Below are 27,410 nucleotides of genomic sequence, written 5' to 3' on the forward strand. Positions count from 1 at the left end.
CACTCCACTCCACTCCACTCCAGCCCACTCCAGCCCACTCAGCAAGCTCTGGATGTCTCCATGCATGGACAACTTTTTCACTTCTTTCTCCGAGGATCTCCTCCACTGGATTATAACTTTTTAGAGACACATTTACAAAAACCTTTTAGAAAATTACATTTTTGTGTATGTGTATGTGCGCGTGCGCGTGTGTGATAGAGGCTGTGAAGGACAAGTGCACTGCGCGTCTGCCTTACTGGGATTGTCCCACTTTGAGGAGTTATGCCGAGCTGCTTTGCTGCAGAGGAGTAACAGGAGTTGTGCAAGCTTGACTGGAGCCACAACCACCACTACCCGCTGGTTTCTCTCCCTGAGGGGATGGTTGAGGGTCCTCGGGGGCCAGGAGCGACTTTGGGGCTCCTACACGACCGCTTTGTCTCGTTCGGGGTTCAATCCAAATTAAAAGGGAGATGAGAGCCACAATTTGTTACTTCCTGCTGTGGACGACCTACCTGCTTCTGGCCACCGCTGAGGTAAAAAAGGTGCCTACTTTTTGTTTGTGTTCTTCGTGAAAGTCAATTATATGAACTTTATTGCAAAGTCACCCTTGTGTTTTACTCCTGGAGGGGTCAAAAAGTAGAGTTTGGGGGTGCACAGCCAAGCCAACAACACGCCGGGTTATTTTTGGCTTTTGTTGCCTAATTTGTTTGTAGCCTGAGCCAAGCGCGCAAAAGTTTGCGTTGGTTGGGCTAAACGCCTTCATGGGAACCGCTCCGGGCGAGTAAAAATAGCCCCTGTCGCCCCCCATAGCCCACGGCGGAGAGGCGCCCGCATGTGCAGGAGCGCAACAAGTGCAAAAGTGTCGGCAAAGTGCGCACATGTTGCACACTGCAGCGAGCGTGGACCTTAAAGTGCCATCCACGCCCCAGTTACTCGTGCATAAAGCATTTTGCATGCTTTGAATAAAAGCTTGCTTGTGTTTCATTGAAGACACTGTGCGCAGTGTTGGCGCAGTGGCGGCAGTTGGCGCGTTGTTGTAAAAATAGTTGCAACGCGCCTCCGTGCTTGTTGAAACAAGAGTTTATTAGCACCCAACAACATTTGCACTAAAACATCACTAACCTCCCTCTCTCTCTCTCTCTCTCTGCACCCCCCCCCACCCCCCCCTCCTCCTCCTCCTCCCCATCTTCATCCTGAAGGAAGTGCAGTTTCCCCAGGAGCTGATAGACAGACTGGCCCACAGCGAAATCCACAGCATCAGCGACCTCCAGCGGCTACTGGATATTGAGTCCGTAGGTAAATTCTGCCTCAAGAGACCTCCTTTTTCTCATGTATTTGTGTGTATATATATATATATATATATATATATATATATATATATATATTTATATATACTGTATAGAATTTACCTTTATTTAGAACCCATCGCAACTGTCATCTAGGAACTGTGCTGGTTTTGGAAATTCTTGATGTATTTCACAAAGTCAGCAGTTTTTGGAATCAGGTTGAAGCATGTATGCCCAGCCTGGATCATGTCCAGACTAGACTTTTATTTATTTTTATTAAGTGTTCAACTAATGAAATGTGGGTCCCGATATGGAGAGATGCAAAATTCCACCGAAATTCAGCCCTTCCTTGCAAGCATATCGTAGCAGTTTCCCACAGGCCGTACCCACTTGCCCCCTACGTGGCCCTGAGCAGCACAAGGGACGTCAGTAAGTGCAATGGTATCGTCACGATTCAATTTTGATATTACGTTTTAACACTTTGAAAACGTATTATTATTGTTAGGACGCACTTGTCTTAACATTTGTAAAATTACAGTGTGATGATCATTCATTCGTTCATGTTATTGTCTACGCTTGTCTCTCAGCATTGCAGCTATTTTAGACGCGAAAATAGCTTTAGTGTGAACGCCCATCCCTCAGCATTCACACAGAACACGCGTCTCTTAGCATTAGCATTGCCTTATTGCTCGTTGGCCAGCACTCCCACAGCAACTGTTTCGTACATTCAAGATGGCGCTTGAATGCGCTTCTCTCAGCTTTCACACAGTAAATGTTTGGGACGCACATTCGTGCTGGTGCGAATGCGCTTCTCTCAGCATTCACACACAAAATTGCGTTACAACTCGTTCCTCAGCATTCACACAGCAGAGGCTTTAGACGTACAAAATAGCGTTCGTCTGAACATTCGTTTCTTAGCTTTCACGCAGTGCTGACTTTGGACGCACAAATGTAAAGTCTCGTCTCTCAGCATTCGCTCAGCAAATGTTTCATGTGCACAATCTTGCTGGTGTGAATGCGCATCTCTGCATTCACGCACAAAATTGCGTTATGACTCGCTTCTCAGCATTCACCCAGCAAATTGTCAAATGACTTGCACATAATTGTTGATTTTAAGTCCTGTGCATGACAGAAAACTGCAACCATTGGTGAGGTTTTGCAGCAGGAGCTCTGGGGGCTGGGGGAGAATGGAGTTACCATTGTTCCCACCATTGTTCCCAGGTTCACGCTGACCTGGAGTGATAGCACCTGTCAGGGTCCCAGCCATGGGCAAATGGCACTGGTAGGGAGGTAGATATGCTTTACTGAAAACCTCTCCCAGGTCCATGAGAAGTGCAACAAACCACTTTAGAGGGAAAGCAGCTATAAAGTAGAGGGTTCAGCGTCGAGTACAGCGTAAAGCGGTTGCTCTACTGTGTGAGACCTGAACACAGTAGGGCCGTCTGGGTGAGATTCCCTCGCCCCCGGCTTCGAGGTCTCTTCCCTCTACGGGGGAGACGTAACCCTTTACATGGAGTAGCCAGCTAAGGCACGTTTCAAACAGGAGCATCACCACCTAGGCAACTAGGGTTGAGACAAAGTGCTTTAGATGTACGAAATAGCATTCGCCTGTTAGCATTCACGCAGTGCTGACTTCGGACACCTTGACGTAAATGCTCATATTGCAGCATTCACACATAAAATTGCATTGTGACTCGTTTCTCAGCATTCACACAGCAAATATGTTTGGTGCACAAAATGGCATTAATGTCAATGCTTGTCTGGCAGCATTCACAGAATGAATGTTTGAAGCACAAACTGGCGTTAGTATGAATGGTGGTCTCTCGGCATGCACACAAATGTTTAGGACGCACCACGTAGCGTTCGTGTGAATGCTAATCTTTGCAGCATTCACACAGTAAATGTTTAGGATGCACAAAATATCTTGACTGTTCGTGGTGGTCTCTCAGCATGCACACGAATATGTTTAGTGTGACCACTCGTCTCTCAGCATTCACACGTTTATTTCTGGTCTGAATGGCGAAAGATGAGCATTCACACCATAACTACTGTTTTTTTGGTGTGACTGAATGTTTGTCTCTCAGCATTCCCACCCGACTTGAACATTGCATAGTTGTGAGGCAGCGTAGTGAAGCGGTGTTGTTGCTTTGGCACACACACACACACACACACACACACACCCTTCATGCTCTCCTGGAATCATGTGCACAGGGCATCTCCACGGTAACGCCACTGGACAGGAAATAACTGTGCACCCAGAGAACTCCTAAAGACTGCACACAGCCGTGTCATGTATGATGAAACAATCGCTATCAACACTACAGTGTGTTGTGTGACCCCCGCTTGGGGTTTTATTCAGGAATATCATGTTAACTTTGTCACGTATTCGGTAAAGAGACACGGCTGCTCGCGAGCTTCAGGTTCTTGGAGGTGCTGCTTCGTCTTTGGTGGCAGACCGGGTCCACTTCAGATGAAGTTTCCGAGCCTTTACATGAGCGTGTATTTACGCAGGCTGCAGCCATTCATCAAATCTCTTCCGAAAAGAGTCCTCAGTCATCATTAACTTCGTCTAAATGATTCATTTGGTATCGAACCACCGCCACAACAGTGACCGCATGGTTTTAATGTATACATGGCCCGGAATAGACCCCCTAAAGGGGCTCTAGCATGAGAAGAAGTGTTTATAATTGAATTAACATGTCTCGCTTCAAACGGAGGAATGTCTCTCAGGGTAACAGTAGTAGGCTGATTATTATTACGAGGACATAAATCTGTCTGAGGGCCAGCTCGGCAGCCCTGGCAAGCTCATTAAAAGATTTTTGACGCCCGAGGGGTATTTTCAGAGCTTTTGTTGCAAATGTCCAAGACTTTCAAAGCTGCACCGTTGGTGGGACTGTACATGTGAAGCAGGCCAGAGCTGTAATCTATTTTGGGGATGTGGGAGATGTGACAAAAAGTGTGACAGAAATAATGTGGGAACTGTCGCTGGTAGAATGACTTCCATGAATCAGCCTCTAAAGATGTTTGGATTATTGGCAAAGGCCTCCAAAAGGGGGGGCTGGCTGCTTTGGGGGCGACACTCATGGATTGCTTTGTGCTGGCTGGATTTTTGGTTTTTGGCGTCTGCAGAGGACATGGAAAGACAAGGGATTGGTTGTTGGCATGGGGCGGGCGTAGAGATGGGAGTTTATGGATTGTGGCGTTTGTATTCCTGCTGAAAAGGAGCAAGTTGTTGTGCAACCATCCTTTCTTCCTCCAAGTCGTTGTCAGCACTTCCTTTGACCCTTGAAGCTCTTTAAAAAAAGAAAAAAGACATGAAAACTAATTTTCAATTGTCAGATAAAACCTTTAACAGCACTTAAACAACAAATGAAATGACCCACGACACGCACGTGCACGTAGACATGTCCCATCATTACCGTAATGCAGTTATCCCGCCTGTTATTCAATGATCACCTTTCACGTAATATAAACAAACAGACTCAAAGCAATCCACAGGAAATTGTACCATGAAGTGAGGAAGTCTTAAAGGTGTATTTTCCACCCACATTTTAATCAGACATGCGGTGGCATCCACACAAATGGACCAGTTGAGGAGCATTATGGTGGTTCAAGGTCCCCTATTATGCAAAATGGACTTTTTAATTGATGTTCTAACAGTACTACTCTTACCGTCTGTCCCGAGTAAGACTGCAACTAACGATTCATTTGTCAGTCGATTCAAGTGAAGCTTGGTGTTTTGATTAATCGATTAATCGTGCAGGCCCCAGGCCAGGGGCGTCAAACTCGTCACCACGGGGGCCTGAAATACGTGATAAATACGTGAGAAGCAGAAAGTTATTGGTTTGAGAAAAAAAAAAAAAGATATTATGCGTCTCTACTAAAAATGAAAATCGATACCAAAATAGTTGTCAATTAATTGGATATTCGATTAATCATTGATTCACCAGTTCATTGTTATGGGCACCAAATGTGTAAAACAAATAATTTCCCTGACCCTTTTGCGAGTTTTTCATGGATGGAAAAAAAAAACCCCAACCTTAATGGACATGATAAAAAAAGAAAGAAAAAAAGGCTTCGCTACACATCTTTAAAATAAAGCCTGGAGCTCTGCCAGCTATCCAGCAGTGAGCTACAGACGTCAGAGCTGTAAATTCTAGCACGATGTTAGCGCCGTAGCTCACATAGCTAAGCTAGCGTTGCCCCCTGGAGTTAACGAGCCAGTAATTAACAAGCCGTAAACGTCTTTTCTGACTTTAACAATGCTCGGCGTTTGTTTTGACTCGCTAACAGACGCATGTTTCACATCTTCTGCTGCTTCCTTTCCACCATCAACTGCTGACAATCCGATGGCCAAATGTTCTCCCTGGAAAACAGAGACAGATCTTTCTGCAGTGCTGAAAAATGGACTGCGCATTATAAAAGGACGTCTTTATGTTCTCCCTCCGCTTCTGCTCTGGGCTCTGACACAAACTGTCGCTCCTCCTGACAGGAGGCGAGCGAGTGGAGGCACCCTGGGAGTTTTTGGGCAGTGACCCGTGGTGTTTAAAAGGTTGTTGGAAGGAAAATCACGCGGCCAAGTGACAGCAGAGCGTGTGAGTTTTTGAGCACATGTGCGGCGTGGAAGACGCTTCCTCTCTGCGGACCGGGGTCAGCGGCGTTCTGACTGATGGTTTCAAGTTAAATGTCCTCACTTGCTTTTTCTGGGGAGAAGAAGGCATCCAGAGACAATAAACGTGGCGTATTAGCGAAGGAAATCCCGTCAAGTGGCAGTCGTGAGAGCACAAAAGGCGCTGGATGAGTGCGGCGTATCTGGCCCGTGGCGATGCTCTGCTGTGCTGGTGTACACTGTAGGAACACGCGATGGCGGATAATGAGGAGTTTATGTAGCGGAGTGAGTTTACGTGAAGTGCGCAGGGGTGGGCACCGGGCTCCACCCACTGCGCAAACATTCAGACTCTGCTCTTTCGGGAAAGGCCGGGGTTGAGTGTGAGCGCACTTGATTATTTTATTACCAGTCTGCTGTAATATTCAGGGTGGAGACCAAAACAAGCTTTATCAGATGTGTGCAAGCGAGAGAGAGAAATAGCTGAGCTGAGCAAAACACGTCCTTCTTCATAGCCTGCAATGATGGCAAAGGTAAACATTTAGGGCTAAATAAGAGACATGACAGCGCTAATTAGGCGCAGGGTTAATGGTGACTGAGTACCGAGTACCGCCTGTCAAATGAGCACTTTGTGTGTGAAAGCTGCTCGTTTTGCTGAGTCACTGGGAAGGTTGAGCCAAATGACGACAGAGGGCCAAAGCCTTCACATGGGCCATGTCATGTTTTCAGAAAGGAGCGGTTAGCTTGTTTACACGGAAACAACAAGCCGACGTTATCAGATTTTGTCACTCTGGAAGCCACGTAAAAAAAAAAAAACGTTTCCAGTCACCCAAAGGGCCTTTTTCCGTGTGGATGAAAAGGCTGAAACGATAAAATACTTTGCCGTTTTGACCTGAAAACGTTTGTGTGGACAGCCCCCAAGGCTCTTGACTTGGAGAGGTCCACCTGACCCGAATAGAAGACGAGACTGGGTGACAAGGCTGTAATACACAAGGCACACCTACGTGTGTTGCTGGGAACCACGTGACACACCAAACTACAGAGGAAGAAGGAACGCATGCGCATAAGCCTGTCGTCTGCTACTTTCCGAGGCTCTTCTAGACTTCTGACCAAGTGGAACTCATTTTGGAGTTTGAGACAATATCGAAATATTCAGATATTATGCTGGCTTGTCGTCAAAGCTCACTTATGGTCATGTGACGGCGATAGGTTGGTGACATCGTTTTCAGAAAGTGGCGGTTAGCTTGTCTACGCCGAAACGACAAGCCGACATTTTCAGATTTTGACACAATGGAAGCCATTAAAAAAATATATCGTTTGAGGTCACCCAGAACGCTGGTTCCATGTGGATGAAAGGATGAAAGCATAAAATACTTGGTTTCTGTGTGGATGAAAGGATGAAAGCATAAAATACTTGGTTTCCGTGTGGATGAAAGGATGAAAGCATAAAATACTTGGTTTCCGTGTGGATGAAAGGATGAAAGCATAAACTACTTGGTTTCCGTGTGGATGAAAGGATGAAACCATAAAATACTTGTTTTCCGTGTGCATGAAAGGATGAAACCATAAAATACTTGTTTTCCGTGTGGATGAAAGGATGAAACCATAAAATACTTGTTTTCCGTGTGCATGAAAGGATGAAACCATAAAATACTTGTTTTCCGTGTGGATGAAAGGATGAAAGCATAAAATACTTGGTTTCCGTGTGGATGAAAGGATGAAACCATAAAATACTTGTTTTCCGTGTGCATGAAAGGATGAAACCATAAAATACTTGTTTTCCGTGTGGATAGCCCCCCAGACAATCAACAGGTGACATCATAGAACCTGTGCAAATTTCCAGCTTCCGAGCAGGAAAAATTTGCTGGAACTCCAAAGAATGGATTGTGTAAATGTGATAGTTGATGAATTGGGTTTGGAAGCAAAATGGAGTGCAGTGACGGGTTCTAGCCAGCAGAGGCGCTGGTGATTCAATCTCAACTACAAGGCAAACCGAAGTTGAGCTGACGACGATGCAGACCGGCGCCCGTACGACCGGTTGCGACCAAGGCTTTATGGACAAATAGTTGCCAAGTCCCGCCCGTGGCTTTGCACAGACATTTGGCTTGGCGGCGGCCATGTTTTTTTAACCAATCTCGCTCAAATTTTACACACGTGCTTGTCAGCCGCCTAACGGTGCGTACCAAATTTGGTGGTGGTGCTTCGGCTGAGCACCCCAAAGTTACAGTGGGTGTTTCTTAGAGCATCTGGACTCCAAGTGTAAAAGTTCCTACTTCCCAGCAGCCTTGAATGCAGCATAGAATGCCCATTCTGACAGTTTTGTATGAATAACTTTTTTTTGTGGTTTTTTTTACAATTTCCCTCTCCTGTCAAGTGACCTACAGTACATCCAAGTACTTACTTTAGCAAACATGGAATACATAGGATTAGGCAGGATTTCTATGCAACATGTGCGAGACATACAGGAGATGCTGTTCTTCCAAAGTTGCTGAAATGTGATGCGGGCCGTCAGCCATGATGCACTGGGCCGAAAAAAAGAAAGTTACCTGAACAATTCAAATGCATGCATACATGCAACCCACAGCCCTGCGGGGTGTTCTAAGCCATGGGGACCACGCATCTCATTAGGAGTAGTGTGACGAAGCGTATGTAAAACATCGATGGCGGCTCGAGGGTCACGAGTGGGCCGTTATTAACGTGACTACCTTCTGTTTTGACGAGGTACGGGAAACGATGTCATCGAGGCGCCCAAGCATCACAAACACCACAACAACCACCACCACCCCAAGAACTACTCCCGTCACCCTGGTTACTATAGCGACCTGAAGAGCTCGCAGCTACACAGCCGCCGCAAGAGGAGCATCGGTAAGACTGATTATGTTTACTATTATAATCACAAAAGCATTGTTCCAGTGGTTTGTTCGTGTACAGGTTCTTTTTTGATGGGTTGACATTCTTCTTTTGGTTCGAATCCACATTTCTGATGTCATAGAAATTGTGGAAGCCGTTTGAGCCACTTTACAGTGGAGCGTTTCATCCGGATTTGATCCAGATTGGGTCTTTTACATGCATGTAACAAGGAAAATCCCATTTAACATGTTCAGACCCTTTTACTGTATACAGTATGTCACAAAACATAATCCAATCAGGTTAGTGATTGTTTTTGCAGGCTCCTAATTCATTTTGTAGATTTGGATTAAATTTGACATCATATTAGATTGTAGATCATAGCTGTACCCATAAGCTTTGGCAGTGCTACCATTTCATTTTATTGAATACAATAAAAAAATTAAATAATTAAAAAATAAATTATATACACTAAACTACAAATATATTTCAAATATTTGGGCTATTCAATATATTTTATTAAAACAAATTAATTTTATTTTTTTAAGTATAAAATTAAAATATTTGAAATATTTCACAGATTTTAAGTATTTTTTTTAGAATGAACTATATTAAAATAAAAATAAACTTAAAGTATTTGGTATTTTCAATATATTTTATTAAAATTCTTTTTTATTTTTTTCAGTATAAAATTTAACTAAAGATAAATGTGAAATATTTGAAATATTTCATTTTTTTATGTTTTTTTTTAAAGAAAGAAATATACTAAAATAAAAATAAATGTAAAAAGTATTTGGTATATTCAATATCATTTCTAATTGATTTCAATTTATTGTACTTTTTTTTAGTATGAACTAAACTAAACAAGTAAAAATAAATAAATTTGACATATTTCATGTATTTTAATTTAAAATGAATTTATTATTTTTAGGACAAACTAAATTACAATACATTTAAAATTGAAATACTTTTCAATTTAAATGTATTTGATTATTTTTAGCATAAACTCTAAACTACAAATACAGTTGATATAAAATTGCTATATTTAATATTTTTGACATACATTTTATAATTTGGTTTGTTGGATTATTTATTGATATGCTGTGCAGAAGTTGCATTAGGATGGCACAGGTGACGCCTGGCACTTCATCTTCATCACCTCTTTAAGAACAGACTTAACACTCAATTCCAACCAAGCTAATGTTTAGTGGCTTTTTCATGCCGCCTTAATGAAGCAGTGCACGTAGTATTTATGCCCCGTGATGAAGAGTTTATGCTGGTGCGTGAGGATGCACTTTGAGTGTCCGGAGGGCTTCCAAGAGACACGCGTCAGGAGAGGAATATGTCCTTCAGTGTGGAAATTCCACACATTCAGGCTTCAAGTTGCAGCTCGCCGGGTGTTCCGTCAGATTTCTTCATAAAATGCCATGCGCTATGATATCTGATCGTGGTGCGAGTGCCATGGAGTGTGTGTGCGCGCGCGCGCGTGTGCGAGTGCGCGTTCCCGACAGCACAGCACTTGAAAGGAAGATAGCGTTGGGTCATATTTCATTGACATGCTTTATAAGTGCATTGAGTATATGTTGGAAGTCGTCCAAATAGATCTGAAGATGTCTTTCCTTCTCTGAGCACGGGGGGTTTCAAAGTGTGGCAGCGTGAGCCTCGCCTTAGAGGATAGAACACTGTTGGGGCTTCCCCTAGTCCCTGGAAAACGCATTTTCTGGAGCTTTTTTTTTTTTTTTTTTACAGTTTTCTGCTCACCACACACTCTGTTCACTGCAGGAACTTAAAGGAAAACTTTTTTGGGAATTTTGCCAATCATATTTGCCCTTTTGTGAGGCCTGAACACACAGGAGTACGTTCTAAAGATCGAAAAACAGGTAAAAAGAGTTGGGACACGTCTAGAAAGCCTGCTATTAAAACACCTCCAAAAAGGTTTTATGGTTTTATATCCGTGTATACAGTATATCCTCATATTACTAATGTATTCCCAATATTTTGTTGTTAGAATACGACTTGTCGTAAAATTACAGCTTATTTTCCATTTCTGCTTGTTTTTTGTGTGTAATTTTCCAACTATTTCAACTTCTTTTTGTGATATTATGACTTTATTCACAGAATATTTTGATTTTATTCTTGTAGTCTTACAACTTTCTCCACACATTAATTTAAAATCTCTTTAGGCACTGTATGGGCAAAAGTATTAGGACACCTGGCCCATACAGGAAGTAAGACTTCAGCCCGTATTGTGTTCAAGATAAGCATTTTAGGTGTCTTCTGAATAGCGATGTTGGGCGTGATCGGAGGTAAGCGAGTGAGTCACGGAATAATAGCCAGGAAAGGAATGTGCCAAGCGGCTGGGAGTGAATGGGCACATTACAGCAATATCTCAGCATGCACTGGAACTATTTCATACCCAAGGCTCAATTGGCTCAATTAGCTCCGCCCTTCCCCTCCCCTCTCCCCGCAGTGGAGGAGGCGGTCCCGGCGGTGTGCAAGACACGTACGGTGATCTACGAGATCCCCAGGAGCCAGGTGGATCCCACGTCGGCAAACTTCCTGATATGGCCGCCCTGTGTGGAGGTGAAGCGCTGCACGGGCTGCTGCAACACCAGCAACATGCGCTGCCAGCCCTCCCGCAAGCACCACCGCACCGTTAAGGTAAACACAAACCCACGTTCATACCATTTCATGTCGTCATTGTATCCCGCGCCAATTTCCCTCTCAGGAGGTAAGTAAACGACTCCATCTTTTACTCCTTGGCCGGGCACCGCACAGCGAGTGGTCGGCGGCGGCAGCCTTAACTCCCCCCAGCCCTTCCCCCGGACCCCATACGTCTTCCATTACAGCCGCCTTCACTACTTCATCACTCAATCCTGTGCTTGGTGACGGGCCAGTGTGCCAAAGCTAGGACCGCAGGAAAGGGGGGGGGGGTTGTCGGCACCTGTCAGTCAGGGCAGGGTGGGCGGCCCCATGGGGTACTCCAAATAGACACAAGACCACCCGTGTGAAAAATGTCTGCCGTTTGACACGGGTTCTTTGGTACACAATGGAGAAAATGAACTGTCCGCTGGTACCAGAACTACCAAACCTTCGTCGTAATCCCATGTGCTCTGTGATTCTGAAACATACCAGTTCGTTTATCCTGAGAAGAGATTAGTCGGACACGCTTTTCTGAGTAATTGTCTGGAAGATGTCACAAAGCTCAGCGCTGGATTTCATGTCATCACAGAAGATGCGTTGAACTTGGAATTGCCTATTCTGTTTTGCTGTCCTGGAGTCCCACCCACACAGGGGCGGTACCCTTTCCCTATGTGGATCAGTGGTGTGTGGCTATGTGTCTGCATCCAACTGGCGCCAGATTGTGCCACTTCAGGGTGTAGGTGTGTGCCTTTCTACGTGTGCAAGCTGATTATGCAACATCGCCAGCACCAGACTGATCAAAAATCTATGCATGGATTTAAAATGCCCATCTGTCTTCTTGATCGTGTCCAGCTACTGTGCAGCTCTTGTTTGGCTCTTTGTTTTGTTCAAATTCCCTGTGATGAAAGGGCGAAGGACTCAAAAAGGGGTTGCAGTTCCCAGAAGTTTCTCCTGGTCGCTACAAACAAGTCCTTCTGCTCAGCATCAGGAAGAATCGCCGTGGCTTGAGATGAGTCAAACGCCCGCTGTATTTATACGTAGCTCTTGGTGGAGGTATGACAGCTATGAGCTCTGTTTTTGCGAGGCAACTGTGGGATAAACAGGACAGACGTGGAAGAGTCTGGACTCTGTTGTCTTGTCTGTGAGCTGGAAAGAGACAACTCTGTCCTCAGTTGTGTGCATGGGAGCATCGACAAACACAAACTCCCCCTAGACGCGACCGGATCCGGTCTCATCTTCACTTTTGGCTCCAAACAAGGTTTTTTTATGAGCAGAAATGCTGAGTCATATTGAAGCAAGACCAGCTGTCTGCATGCAAACTTGTCCGTCTCTCTGCGAGCGAGTCTGTGTGGTCAATGGGAGCTCTGTCTGCGGCCACCGAGACGACGACCGCTCGAGAGACACGCTGACGACCGAGGCTCGACTCAGCCGGCATGCCGTGATCCACGCCGCTTTGCCCCCTGTGTGACACTTGGAAAAACTAGCACACTGTAGAACGGGCCTCCGGGGGCTATCCTTCTGTTGCTGTTACACGGTCTTCCACTACAGGCGACATTGTCTCACAGCAAAAACCTCTTTTCTGTTCATTTCCTGTCTCTCCTCTCAGCATTTGGGCCGCAATAGAAGTTATTTGAAATTTTAAAATGTTACCCTTCCACCCAGGGGCTGGGCTTGTTTTTGCTTCTGCTGGGCCACGGACAGGAAAAGAACACATTCACTGCCACTCTGCATTTCCCCAAATACGCCTCATTTATTACTTATTTACTTATTTATTCACCCTCTTCCTTTATGCTTTGCATCTGGGTGGACTCTATACAGTATAAGTCTGTACTGGCATGGTAATAAAATACTTTTAAATCAGACGCTCTCCAAAGTACGGCCTGGGGGCCATATGCGGCCTATGGCCTCTACATATTCTAAAAATATAATCTAACAAGAAAGGTAAAAGAAAAAGCAGCAGGAACAATGGAAAAGTAGTAAGTACAATGAAGTCAAAATAAAGATTACAAAAGTTGTAATCTAACTACAAAAAGGTTTTATGAGAAGGATACAAGTGATACAAGTAAGCGATATTATGGGTAAAATAACCATTTTAGTGGCATAAAGCTGAAATATCACAGAAAAAATGTGGGGGTTTTTTCATTAAATAAAAGTAAATTCAAACAATTTTTGGTAAATTATGTTGGAGAGAAATAATGAAGTCAAAATATTACGGGAATAAATTTACAAGAAAAGTTGGAAAATGTAAAAAAAAGAAAAAAAACGAACTGAAATGGAAAAAAATATTTTATGAGAATAAAGTCAAAATACAAAGCGAAAAAGGTCATTCTAACGAGAATGTCACAATTTTACAACAATAAACTCATGACATTATAAAGAAAAATGTTATTTTTTTTAGCATCAAGCTGAAATACTAAAGAAAAAATATTTTGTCTGGAAAAAAGTTGAAAAAGTTTAATATTTGGAAATTTAGGTTGGGGAAAAAGTTATAATATTACGGGAATAAAGTCACAATATTACAGGAAGAAAATGTCTGAAGATTTATGAAGAAAGTTGAAATATTTGGAAAATTTTAAAAAAAGCAAATTGTGAAGTTGATATTAATATGCTTTTTCACCTATATGACCAAATATAGAATCACTTCTTAGCATATCTACATGTGTTGCTTTACAAGATATCCAAGTGGCCAAGGTGCATCCTTGACAGAACACGTTTTCCACACCCCTGATTTAGATTGTTGTCCAAGTGTAGCAGCACTCAAATGTGGAGACGTTCCTATGAATGTCTTCTTCTGTGTCCACTGATGCTTACTGATGCTTTTCTGGCCACAAGCAGGTGCTGTTAGGACAGGAAGGACTTAGGCGAGTACACGACGCCACATGAGTGTGTGCGCTTTGGCATTCTTTCACACATTGTGTACTTGTGTGTGCACGTATGAATCGCAACGCCTCTTTGTTCTTCCAGCGGGGGCCCCGAGTAAACACGCCAGGACACGGGTGGAACGGTGCTTACTTCCCTGTCACTCATCCTATGCACGCCTCAGAAGTCATTCAGCATTGGATGGATGGATGGATGGATGGATGGATGGATGGATGGATGGATGGGTGGGTGGGTGGGTGGGTGGTTGGATGGATGGATGGGTGGGTGGGTGGATGGATGGATGGAGGGATGGAGGGATGGAGGGAGGGAGGTGCTTTTGGTGCCAAATAATTCCAAGAGTGTCCTTGAACGAGCCCTAAGCCATCAAACTGAGTTTCTGTTCTAAAGTGTTCTAGCACTTATTTCCTACTCATTTCCTGCAAGAACCACTGAATGATGTGAGCGGGCTCAACCTTTCACCGTATAAGGTAGCTACATCTAATCATGGTGCTATATTTTGGCAACAAGTCACTTTGGATGGCGCCGTGTTCAACTATTTGGCAGAGGTTGGAGGGGGTCATCGGCTCACATCTGTGTAAACCTAAGAGGGAGATTGTTTTCGTGTGTGTGCACGTGCGAGAGACGCAGTGCGCTCTATGCTAGGCTACATAAACTCCCCCCACCGCAGCGTAGCGACAAAGCCGTTTGTGCGCGAAGGAAGACGGGCCGCGGAGTAATGAAGTGTTGATGGCTGCCGGATCAAAGTGAAGGGCGGATGTAGTCACAGCACTGAGTGTGGGGGGGGGGGCCCCCCGCAATCCTGACACACATGAACACACTGACTGTTACCTCGGCGACAACGGGTCAGATGTTGGGGCCGGCGGTAAAAAGTGATGATTTATGATGCATCACATGACCGCTTGCTACTCCCGTTTGATTGAGTCTCAGATGAAAAAGGAGGATGGAGGGGTTTTTTGTAAGTGCAGAGGAGGCCGGACGGGTCATGGGAGCATCCCGACCGGGTTAGAAGTCGGAGCGTTCGGCTACTTGCACACCGGCTGGACCACATCAGGGGAAAAAGTAGCATTTTCATTTTCATTTTTTTGTATCGTCCTCCTCCTCCGTCCTGCCTTTCACTCTCCCCCTCATGACTTCATCCTCCCCTCCCTCCTGCACTACTGGAGTCTGATTGTCTGTTATATGAAATCACTCCCTCCTTCCTCACCCTTTCCACAAGTCTTCTGGGCTCACCTCCACGACCTTCTCTTTGTAATGTAATGGCATTGTTCTGTGGAGGATCATGAAGGAGGCTTTAAAGACGTGCTTCAGGGATTCTTTGATATTTGATATTGCACCTTCTGCTGCCCTTAGATATCCACATCTGGCGATCCCTTATATATCAGAGAGGGCTGTGCCACGCAGAGCATGGCAGAGGTGATAAATGCTCCCCTTTCTGCATGATAGCCCCATCCACTCGTCACCCGGAGTGCACACGTCATGATGGGTTGAAGAAGACGGCAGCAGCAGCAGGTTTCACACGCCCCCTCGGTAGAGCATACTTTTTCTTTAAAAAAAAATTGTAAAATATCGGAAAAGTTGGAAAATGTAAAAAAGAAAAAAAAAAGAAAGTCACAATTTTACGAGAATGAACTCAATGATAGGAAAAAAAGTCATTTTGTTATGGTTTCATTTATTTGAACATGCATACAAGTTACATTGGTATCACATATTACATTGGTATCACATATTACATTGGTATCACATATTACATTGGAATCACATATTACATTGGTATCACATATTACACATATTACATTGGTATCACATATTACATTGGTATCACATATTACACATATTACATTGGTATCACATATTACATTGGTATCACATATTACATTGGTATCACATATTACATTGGTATCACATATTACACATATTACATTGGTATCACATATTACATTGGTATCACATATTACACATATTACATTGGTATCACATATTACATTGGTATCACATATTACATTGGTATCACATATTACACATATTACATTGGAATCACATATTACATTGGTATCACATATTACACATATTACATTGGTATCACATATTACATTGGTATCACATATTACACATATTACATTGGTATCACATATTACATTGGTATCACATATTACATTGGTATCACATATTACATTGGTATCACATATTACACATATTACATTGGTATCACATATTACATTGGTATCACATATTACATTGGTATCACATATTACATTGGTATCACATATTACACATATTACATTGGTATCACATATTACATTGGTATCACATATTACATTGGTATCACATATTACACATATTACATTGGTATCACATATTACATTGGTATCACATATTACACATATTACATTGGTATCACATATTACATTGGTATCACATATTACATTGGTATCACATATTACACATATTACATTGGTATCACATATTACATTGGTATCACATATTACACATATTACATTGGTATCACATATTACATTGGTATCACATATTACATTGGTATCACATATTACATTGGTATCACATATTACACTTTAGTAGCATAGAGTTGAAACATTAGAGTTCTAGAGTTTTAGAGTTTAGAGTTTTAGTTTTATTATAGCATTGAAATATTCAAGAAAAAATACTTTTTCTTTAAAAAAAAAAAAGTCGTAATATGACCAACAAATCAAAAAGTTATAATTTTTGGTAAATTATCTTGGGGAAATACTGGAAATATAATGGGAATAAAGTAAGCATGTCCAATATTGGCCTTTTTGCCGATAAGCGATATGCCGATATTGTCCAACTCTCAATTTCCGATTCCGATGCCGTGTCTGGACTGGACTGGACTGGACTGGACTTATTACCTTATTATGTATCACTGTTATGATCATTATTAATGTATAATTGCACTACAAATTTGATGTGATCTGTTCCGTATTTATTTATTTATTCTATTTTCTTATTTCATGTCTTGCCTTGGTTGTTTTATTTTGTGATTAAGTTAATTATGACATTTTTGCAGAGCTGCTGGAAATGTGAATTTCTCTTGGAGATTAATAAAGTGTCTATCTAGCTATGCGCGTATCTCTCGTGAAGCTAACGGATAGCAGCATCAGCAATTAGCTTCTCGACGTGGCTGTAAACAACGCCGTACAACTCGCGTGAGCAAACGTCTGAGAAATACCTGCGATTGGGCATAGCAAAGCGTGGCCAAGGAGTCTCGTACCACATGTGCCTGCCGCTATTTCTGCATTTTCTTACATTCCCGCTACCCCGCCCATTAATCGCTAATTTTACAAGTATAAAGATTTAAAAAGTTGTAATCTAACTAGAAAAAGTTGGAATTTTATGAGAAAAACGTAATGTGAGGAACAATAAGGTCATTTTAGTAGTGAGTAGTAGCACTCGTCACCCGGAGTGCACACGTTATGACGGGTTGAAGAAGAGGGCAGCAGCAGGTCGCCTCCCCCCTCCTCGGGAGATCTTCTCGCATTTCTTCCTTGTTCGAATCGCAGAAGTTCAGAGAGAGCTCCTTTGTGTTGAGGAAGTTTGGGTTCTCCCGCCACTTAGGAGTTTTTCTTCTCGCGGGGGCACAAGCTCTTATTGTCTCGCTGGCCTAATTTCCTCCCCGACGGATGAGTTGCTGCCCCGCCCTCGCCGCTTTCCATCCCTCCATTCTCCAAACAAACACGCATTTTTATTTATTTGCGCTCTGTTTTTTGTCCCTCTTCCAAGTCCTCGTGGCCCGCGGTGCACATCCACATCCCCGTTGTGTTTTCCTTGGAAGGCGTGAGTAAAACTTTCCCCTCCGTCATGCTCTCATCAGCGCTCAGGGAATTCCCAATTAAAGCCGACCAGGACAATCAGCTTTACACAGAGGGCTCTTTGGTGGGGATGGAAGTTGGGGAGGGGGGGCGGCCTGGGACAAACCAAAGGGGGTGCACTTCCCAGAGCCCCCTGCCTCACCCCAACCCTGTGGATCGGATATCATCCCACAAGCCCCTCAAGGGACTCTTTCTCAGGGCCCCGGCTTTCTTGGGAGCACTTTGATTTAAACAAAAAAGAATGACGTCAAAAATTCAAAGAAAATTTACAAGAATGTTGAAATGATTGGAAAATGTAAAAAAAACCCCAAAAAAACAATTTAACAAGAATAAACGCGTGATGCTATGAAGAACAATAACGTCATTTTAGCACCATAGAGTCCAAATATGAAAGAAAAAAGTCCTAATATTATGACAAACAAAACAAAGTTTTATTTTGAAAAAGTTATATTATGAGAATAAAGTCGAAAATTACGTGAAGAAAATTTACAAGAAGAAAGTTGAGAGTTGGAAAATGTAAACAAAAAACACAAATGGAAAATGAGAAAAACAAAGTTGTAATTTCTGGAAAATTTGGTTGGAGAAAGATATATTATAGGAATAAAGTTATTATAATAGGGGAAGTAAATTTATGACATTTTTTTAAAAGTAAAAATGGGGGGAAAAAAAGAGCAAAGAGTGAGGTGTCACCAATATGGCAAAGCTGAGATGCAGTTATTTCTTGAAATATGTAACCTCTAAGCATGTCTACATGTGTTGCTTTCCAAAATAGAAAAAGGGGTGCACTTCCCAGAGCCCCCTGCCTCACCCCCCAACCCCGTGGATCAGATATCATCCCACAAGCCACTCAAGGGACTCTTTCTCAGGGCCCCGGCTTTCTTGGGAGCAGTTTGATTTATACAAAGAGTGTAGGGGGCCCCCTCGTCGTAGCATGGGGGTCTCTCTCTGATGTATGTTTTATGTGGGAAGTCATTGACTCCGCGCCGGATAAGAAGCCTTTGTACGCGGGTGAAGAAGTGGTTGGCGGTGAGGCCGAAATAAATCTGCTTCGGAAAGTAGGCAGCTTCCCTGTTAACACCTTTCCATAACAAGCACACACACACACACACACACACACACACACACACACACACACAATCTAGGAGAGAGTGTTGACAAAGTAGGCAGAGCTAGAGGTTGTTTGAGCAGTATTGTTGTGCACATTCATGTGAATGGGACCTCCTGGAGTGTTTTTCACCTTGCAGTGGGAAGAACGATGATAGGAGCCGGCAGGGGCCTCTCATGAAGGGGTGGGGGGGTCATCGCTTTATCAGACTGTCATTGGATGTTTGTGTTTCCACCAAGCAGTACAGTTGGGCTCAGTTTGCGCTGAACTACTAGCCGAGTCGCGGTGGAGTCGGCCTCAGGCTCATTTGCTGTCCCATGTCTACAGGTACGAATGTGAGTGAGCGGTTGTTCGTCTATATGGGCCCTGTGGGCCCAAAGTCAGCTGGGATAGGCTCCATCATACCCCCGTGACCCTAATGAGGACAAGCGGCATAGAATATGAATGAATGAATCCAGGTCATTGGACACAACAGTGCCGCTTGGTGGTTTTATTCAGGAGCATGGACCTCAACTAAAGGAATTGCAGTGAAGTCATTGCTTTCATCTGCCAGTCTCTGGCACTTGAACGCACTTTGCCTCCGCATTGCCCTGCGATTTCCCGTGGAAATACGTGTTATTTATTTATGGCACGTCTGAAAAGCGCAAAGACTAAATTTGCGCACTGTTTGCATTCTGTTAAGGCATAAATTACGCACTTCACAATTTGTGACCGAAAATGGCATTGTGAAGCAGTCGTGGCATGATGGGCTCCCGCTGTGTCTCGCTGCGTCCCGTGTGACGCCACGCAAAAGCAGGCATCACCCCTTGCTCATGCAATAAAGAAAGGTAAGTCTATATTTTCCCGCAGCTGCAGATGGAGAATGTGAAAAGAGCAGGAAGGAGGCAAACAAGGAAAAAAAAGGAAAAGAGGAAAAAAAAGGAATAGTTTGGATTTTTTTTTTTTCTAAATCGGAACTATCCCTTTAACAAAAAAATCACAAGGAAGATCCAAGACGCGACAGAAATTACTTGCACAATTTCCACATACTGCACACCAGTTAGCGACCAATGTACTCACTGACATGCAAAGTTGTATACCATTGCAGGGATAAAGTGCGTAGAAAAGTAAACAAGGCTCTAGTGTCCATGTCTTTTCCACAACAACAACCGCTTGATAGCGTCTGTCGGCTTATCTAGCGGTCAGTATTTGCGTAGTACGTTTCTTCAGCAGGGTAACCTAGAAACTTGATGTTAATAGGTAACACATGAATGTCATCCGATGCCGTTCATGATCACAGCCAAGTGCCTCCACCCTCTTCCTACAATAACCCCCCGCAAACACATCCCCCGAATAATCCTTCACACGCTTGCTTCGTCTCCGATCAGGGACCCCTTTCCCCCCTGGTCGTGTCAGGGTCCCACAATGGTAAACACACCATTGCCAACCCAGACGCCATTGTGCTCCGTTTGCTCGCCGCATACCTCCTCTGCTTGCTTGCTCACCCCTCTTCTTCCTCTTCCTCCTCCTTTCATGGAAAGACACAGTCAGAAAGGTTGAACTTTCTATTGTAGCCACAGCAGCCTTTTTGTTTTGCATCCCTGGCGTGAGGGACACGGTGCTGCGTGAGTGTCAACACCACGCTTTGTTTTAGCAGACAGGCTTGGTATGTTCAATTGTCTGCATGACTAATTCACCACTGGGCACTGGGCCATCACAGGATACAGAAATGTCTCATGTCGACTGTATCACCAGAGACCAATGGCTGGCTCATATCCTCTCCCGTGCAGTGAACTGGAGATGAGGTGACCCCCCCCGCAAACCCCAGGACACTACAGTACCTGCCTTTGGTGCTCAAGATCAGAGAGCATAAAAGCATGTAGCCACCTCGCTCTGTTGCACAACTCTGATGGTGCCGACATAACCTAGTCACCTTTAACTAGGAAGGACCCTGGCTCTCGGTTAAGGAGGCTAAGGTTGCATTCAACGAATTATTGGTTAGAATTTCTGCTGATTTTCTGTTTGATAGATTGGAAACTGTCCTTTTGACCAGATTTCACCAACTAGACAACTGCAGTAAAACACTTCATCAATGAATCAATACATGGTTGGTTCCTAGACCTCAGTACAATCAAAAGCAGGCCCTCTGGTCCAACGGTGACCACAGTTCTGGATGAATGGACCACAAATTCCCACAGACACACTTCAGAAACTTGTAAAGAGTATCTCCAATTGATTGGAACGCCATGCCCTTGAGGAGTAATGACTCCAATGACCTGGAAGTGGATGCTCCTCCATGCCTGAAGTTGGAGGATCCAGTGGAATAGTCATGATGGTGGTAACGGGAATTCCTCAGCACGTCCTCTAGTTAAACCTTTCCTGTTCTACCTTCAACTGTCCCTTTGTTCTGGCCTGCTTGGACAAGGGCCCGCCGCCCCATTTACGCGTTTGCTTAACAGCTGAAAGCAGAGGCAGAAGGTCTTTTTTCTTAAACCATGGGACCCCTGTACAGGGGCAGCTGGTTTGCATCTGTGTTGCTACAGTAACTGATGCGCCACGTCTGGATGAAGATACACATACCATGCATCCACATAACTGTCAACTAAAAGACACCAAAACCATTAGCAAACATTTATTGTACATTTTCATGTCTACAGTAACCATCAAAGTCCCACCTTTACTTTGATGCCGAGATCATCCATGTAGACCGTGTAGATGCAGAGAAAAATGTTAATGTTAGCACCTGCTAACCTTGTCTCTCTGTGCTCCTTCCTGCAGGTGGCCAAGGTGGAGTACGTCAAGAGGAGGCCCAAGCTGAAAGAGGTCTTTGTACGGCTAGAAGACCACCTGGAGTGCGTGTGCACATCACAGCATCACGTCGTGGAGCATTCCGATGCAGAAACGGGTACGTGTTAGCCCGTGTTTCTGGGTGTCAACAGACCTAATTTGGATGCTTTCACACTAGCACTCTTTGGTCCGCTTGAAGGGAAAACCAGTTGACTTTCCCCCTTGGTGCGGATCCGAGGCTACCTGGGTGTGGTTTCAAATGAATTTGTGGTGCTCGATCCAATAAACCAATCGTATTTGACTCTAAATGACGTAGTGGTGACGTAACTGCAGATAAGAGTGTTGGCTTAGCAAACGTGGTTTAGCATGTATAAGGTTAGCGCGAATGATTTTCTCATCAAATTCTGCTTTGAATTAGCGGTAGGGATGTCACAAGATCTCGCGAGATTAAAACGTCAAAAGATTTCTCGTTGAGAAAAATATGGCTCGTGGGGACTAGGCCTGGGATGAGAAATTCATGAATCACACAATAAATGAAAATGAATCATTTTGCCTGACAGATGCATGCACGTCTGTTTTCCTAGTCTCCCACCTCCAAACAGGCAGGAAGAGGATTCACTCACTCTGTGCATTGCTTTCAAAGTCCCCAAGCGCATTTGTTCCGTAGAACAATGGTATGAACAGAGTGAACCCTTTTGTTAGTCATACAGTCTCTTTGTCTCGGTGAGTGGAGGCGGGGCTGCTAGCATACACACAGAGCGTGTAACATAGTAGAAATTATAGTAGTGGATTGCAATCAATTGTCATACATTTTTCTCATTGTATTTTTCATAAAAGTAAAGTTAAAATCTTGTCGTTAGCGTAGACTCAATCTTGTGTATCGTTTGATCTCGTGACACCCCTCGTTTGCGTCGGTTTTTGCTCAAAGAGAAAAGAAACCAATCCAGGAGGGAAATAGACCAGAGAACGTGAACTGTAAGAGTGAAAGCACCCTAAGAGAGTCCCCTGATTTAAAAAAAAACAAAAACAAAAACAAAGCCTACCCTCATCCTTTCCTGCCCTTTTCATGTGTGCTCGATGAGTCTCTTCCTCTTTTGTCTGGCTTTCTAAAACTTTTGCACCTGTTGAACTTTGTCCTCTAAATGCTCCCGAGCAGATTGACACACCTGTCAGGTGGCAAACGTGTTGCAAAACTGTAAAGAGCTTCTTAAAGATGTGTGTTAAGGGAGAGGACGTCCAAAGGCTGCCTGGCATGACAGCCACGCAGTGCCTTGATGTCAAGTCGTTCTCTCCCTTGGAGCAGATATGATGTGTGCTGATAAGGCATGGCAAGTATTTATTAGTCTCTGCTTCTGTCCCAGGACTCTTTCGGTATCATAAAGCCTGCTTCTTCCTTTCTTACTATTCAACCCTGCCTTGACTTTGTGTTTTCAGGCCACCGTAGGTCTAAAGGTAAAAAAAGGAAACCTAAAAAGCTACACAAGGATTTACTGGTGACATAATAAAGTCAAACCAATTAGGCCCCCCCCCCATCCTCCTCCTCCCTCTCAATGCCCACTGGAGAGCTGGGATGGGAAAAGGTAGGCGTCCTTCCACCTTGCCAAACAGGGGGCGCCATCAGGTGCAGCCCAAATCACTGCTGTAAAAGCCACCAATCACGTCAGGCCGAGGAGGGCTGCTGCTGCATGCTGTGATTTGCGAGGCATGTGTGCACGCTTGATGTCACTCTGGCCTGATTGTTATTGTTTTCATATACTGTAATAAAAACACCTCCGTCACGTCCTTGTCATCACCTTCTTCTACCACGCTTGTGGCAAATCTTAGAAATATGACACACATACAGTGGACTCACGGTCCAATCCTACAAAATTTACAAATTTGACTTTCTCAACCGTCCAAACTATTCAAGTTCCGAGGGTCCACTGTTTTTAAAGAATACAGTGTTCTTCCATTTGTCAAGATGCATGCAGAAATGAATGCAACTGAGCACAGAACAATTTGATGTACAGTAATCCCTCGTTTACCACGTTGAATTGGTTGCAGACCCAACCGTCATAAGTGAATTTCCGCAAAGTACTATTCCTTTTTAATAAATGGAATATTTTGGTAGTTACAGCACAGAAAACCCGTTTACAGTCACACGTTATTATTAGAGCCCCCTAGACATGAAATAACACCGTTATGGTCACCTGTAAACTCCTATTACCCAATAAGAGAAAATAAGACATAATATTAGACTCACATGTTACTTTGGGACACTTCCTTGTTGCTCTTTTTTTAACTTCCTGTTCTGTACAGTACTTCCTGCGGAGGCTATTGTCTCAATGTAACATTACTGACACCTAGTGACCAGTGTAGAATACTACAGTACATATCACGTCTTTGAACGTGTCGTCTGAATGCCTTACGTTTGTACTTTACTTCATTTGGCCACTGAAAATGTTTCATTTAGGCAAAAAATACATCAAATTTGCTGAAAGATGCATATTTTTTGAGTTGTACCCGTGTTAGAGTGAAGCAGCGAAATTCGAAGCCCGACATGGTGAGGGATTGCTGTACTCCTGTGTCCAGATAGAATGGAGTGTTTTTGTGTGCTAATGTCTAATCTTTCTCCCTCTTTTTCCCTGTTAGTGGACGTGAGGTGAGAGCAATCGGGAAAAAATAAATAAAAGAAGACGTCAGCATGGGAGGGGCCTTCTTCATTCATCGCCACACTTCTTTGCTTCAAAGAACTTTTCCCGAAAGACAAGACTGATGAAAATAAGAAATGATGCCAAAGGTGCTTGAAAAAACAAGAACTATTCAGTGACTGATAAGAGGAAGAGGAGGGGATGACGCTGTGGAGGCCAAAAGGGATTTTCTGTGTCGAACATTTGCTTGAACAAGACACGCATAAGAATTCGGTGAAAAAGTTGCATGGAGCCTTCCAAAAAAAAAGAAAAAACAAAGTGGATGACCTCCAGCTGGGGGTGCCCTCGAAGTAAAGGACTCTTGCGGGAAGGAGAACATCCCGTCCCCTCGTCTATGTACAGTTTTGCAAACTACAAACTATTTATATGCTTTCTTCCAGGTGAAAGAACTGAGAGGATGCGTGGAGATCACCGTTTTGTTGTCATACTTGTTGTCCTATTATTATTATTATTATTATTATTATTATTATTACAGTGTATCAAGTCTTGCGTATGGTTTGGATATTTGTGTGCCAAGGAGGAGGCGTGCAGGAAGATGCTTTATTTTTGTTATGAAATATATTATGCTTACTTTTATTCAAGCAGGAATGTTTTTTGTTGTTGGTTATTGAATGTCGCTATTTAATCCATTTGGAAAAGATGCAAAAATAATTGTTGTGCATAATAAGTGGTCCTTAATGCATTTCACAGACAACGCATACACAATCTATATTGTATCACTGTAATGCTGATAAGGACGATGCCCACCCAGTCTGCTGTAGCGACAACACACACGCACACACGGAAAGAGAGAAAGAGAACAAAGTCCACCTTAAAGAGTGAATGAATAAGCAGAGCAAATCGACAAGTGCATGAATGGGCTCCTTGTTTAGGCAAGCTTTGCTCCTCACAAAGCCTCTACCCGCCTTTTGCGGACACACACACACACACACACACACACACACACTTTTCCAAAGGAGCCCAAATCTGATGGAACTAACTGATATCTTGTAAAAACAACAATGGTGCTCTTCCACCGTGAGTCCAAACAGGCCAGTTTTATACTGGCAAGCCAGTGCGTGACTGAAAACACACCAACAACACAGCATGGGACCGTATCAGCTGAGATGAGACAAAGTCCACCTGGGAATGAACCAACCATCACTTCAATGGTGCTTTATTTATGTTGTCTCAGCACTGTTTGATTTTGTTTTCCAATCACACAAGACAAAAATGTAAAAAAATAATAAAAATGCCTATAGCCTTTTTTTTTAAGAAAACAAAAAACCTTTTCTTATTTGGATAAAGACAGCAATAATCATAATTTATATATTTATGTTCGACAATAAATGTATTTGTGCTCATGAAATTTTCACTGAATATGGGTCTGATCATTTTTGGTTTGGATGGGACCAGGGATGCTCGATCAGGGTTTCATGCTGCCGATTCCGAATCCAGGGAAAAGTCTGGATGATTCCAAGGTGGCTGTGGGCTGGCTCTTGGGGGTCTGGTCTTGGTGCTGCCTGCCGGCTTTCTGGTGGTGGGGGCTCGGCCTGACTGTGTGGGGTGGAGCTTGCTGGGCAGTGGGAAGCAGTCCCTCTCCTTTCATGCGTTCTCAGGGACAATTACACGCTCACACATTTGCACACCTTTATACACATGACCTACACTCATAGAGATACCTGAACACACGTACATATGCAACCTCACAGCACGTACTTCCCCACATTACCCACTGAGTTAACCAGGGTGTTATTGTGTTGCTGGTTTTATTACAGCGACGGTGATGTCGGCAATATGATTCTAGTTTTTACAATTGAAAAATGTGCATTACAGTTCTGATCACCATCATAGTTAATTTCATTACTACTATTACTACTAATATGTATGACTGTTTCAATGCAGTGTTATTGTGGTTATTATCCATCATGGACAACACCTCTCACCCGCTACATGACACTGTTGTTTCCCTGAGCAGCTCCTTCAGCAGCAGACTGTTACACCCACGGTGTAAGAAGGAGAGATTCCGCAGGTCCTTCATACCGACCGCTGTCAGGCTCTACAACACCTGCACCACCTGAACCATGTTGTAGACACTATGCTTTCTTTACACTGTTCTCTTTACTTGTCTTGCTTGCTTGCTGCTGTAACAAGTAAATTTCCCCGCTGTGGGATAAATAAAGTACATACATACATACATTATTTTGTCCTTTCCGTCAGGGTCTTTATAGCCATCACAGACATGTGCTGATGTAGTCCTGTTTGTTTCTGTTTTGTTATTGTTGTCACAGTCGTTGTTGTTGCTGTTGTCCTCGTCTGTTTTTATTGTCCCCGCACTCCCTCCTTTCTTCTTCTCTATCCCCTCCTGCTCCAGTCTGGCCACTACAAATTTTAATAACAAAACATCAAAGTTAAATAAATTCTATGTAACAGGGGAAATGTATCTCACACTTTTCATTGGCAGGGAAAATCTGTTGAGCACGTAAGGGCATTCAGATCAACAATACTAATGGCTGGACAGGACAAAAAAAAAACAAAAAACATTTCTTTTTCAAGAGAACATACACTGCCGGTCAAAGGTTTTACAACACCCCTATTTTTCCAGTTATTTATTGAAATTCAAGTGGTTCAAGTCCAAAGAATAGCATGAAATGGTACAAAGGTAAGTCGTGAAGTGTGTATTTCAGAATGCTACAAAAAGGCCTGTTTCAGGGACTACAAATTGGGTCAACAATTTAAAGCTGTTCTGCAAAAACGAAGGTTGATCAAGCCTTGGAAGTTGGT

The 27,410-nt window shown here is 43.5% G+C and overlaps 1 protein-coding gene across 3 annotated transcripts; it reads left to right on the forward strand.

The window, feature by feature from the left end:
• pdgfab (platelet-derived growth factor alpha polypeptide b) lies at positions 1-26,746 on the forward strand. 3 transcript variants are annotated; one of them, XR_008566657.1, is made up of 7 exons: positions 1-521; positions 1,179-1,275; positions 8,593-8,736; positions 11,189-11,379; positions 21,949-22,075; positions 23,392-23,537; positions 24,589-26,746. XR_008566657.1 is itself a non-coding variant. In XM_054758384.1 (6 exons), the coding sequence occupies exons 1-6, from the start codon at positions 450-452 to the stop codon at positions 24,600-24,602; spliced, it is 645 nt and encodes a 214-aa protein (XP_054614359.1). In that variant the 5' UTR covers positions 1-449; the 3' UTR covers positions 24,603-26,744. The 3 variants fall into 3 exon arrangements, 1 of the variants encoding a protein (XP_054614359.1); XR_008566658.1 differs by having other exon boundaries at positions 1-512; XM_054758384.1 differs by lacking the exon at positions 23,392-23,537 and having other exon boundaries at positions 24,589-26,744.
• Positions 26,747-27,410: the final 664 nt, after the last annotated feature.

This window comes from Dunckerocampus dactyliophorus, chromosome 18 (genome assembly GCF_027744805.1).
Source record: "Dunckerocampus dactyliophorus isolate RoL2022-P2 chromosome 18, RoL_Ddac_1.1, whole genome shotgun sequence".
Classification (NCBI taxonomy): Eukaryota; Metazoa; Chordata; class Actinopteri; order Syngnathiformes; family Syngnathidae; genus Dunckerocampus; species Dunckerocampus dactyliophorus.

Excerpts from the sequence above, each read along its gene's own strand:
- pdgfab (XM_054758384.1), top strand. The coding sequence starts at position 450 with ATGAGAGCCACAATTTGTTACTTCCTGCTGTGGACGACCTACCTGCTT. Across the intron at positions 522-1,178 it reads CCACCGCTGAGGTAAAAAAG|GAAGTGCAGTTTCCCCAGGA; the intron begins GTGCCTACTTTT and ends TTCATCCTGAAG. Across the intron at positions 11,380-21,948 it reads AGCACCACCGCACCGTTAAG|GTGGCCAAGGTGGAGTACGT; the intron begins GTAAACACAAAC and ends TCCTTCCTGCAG.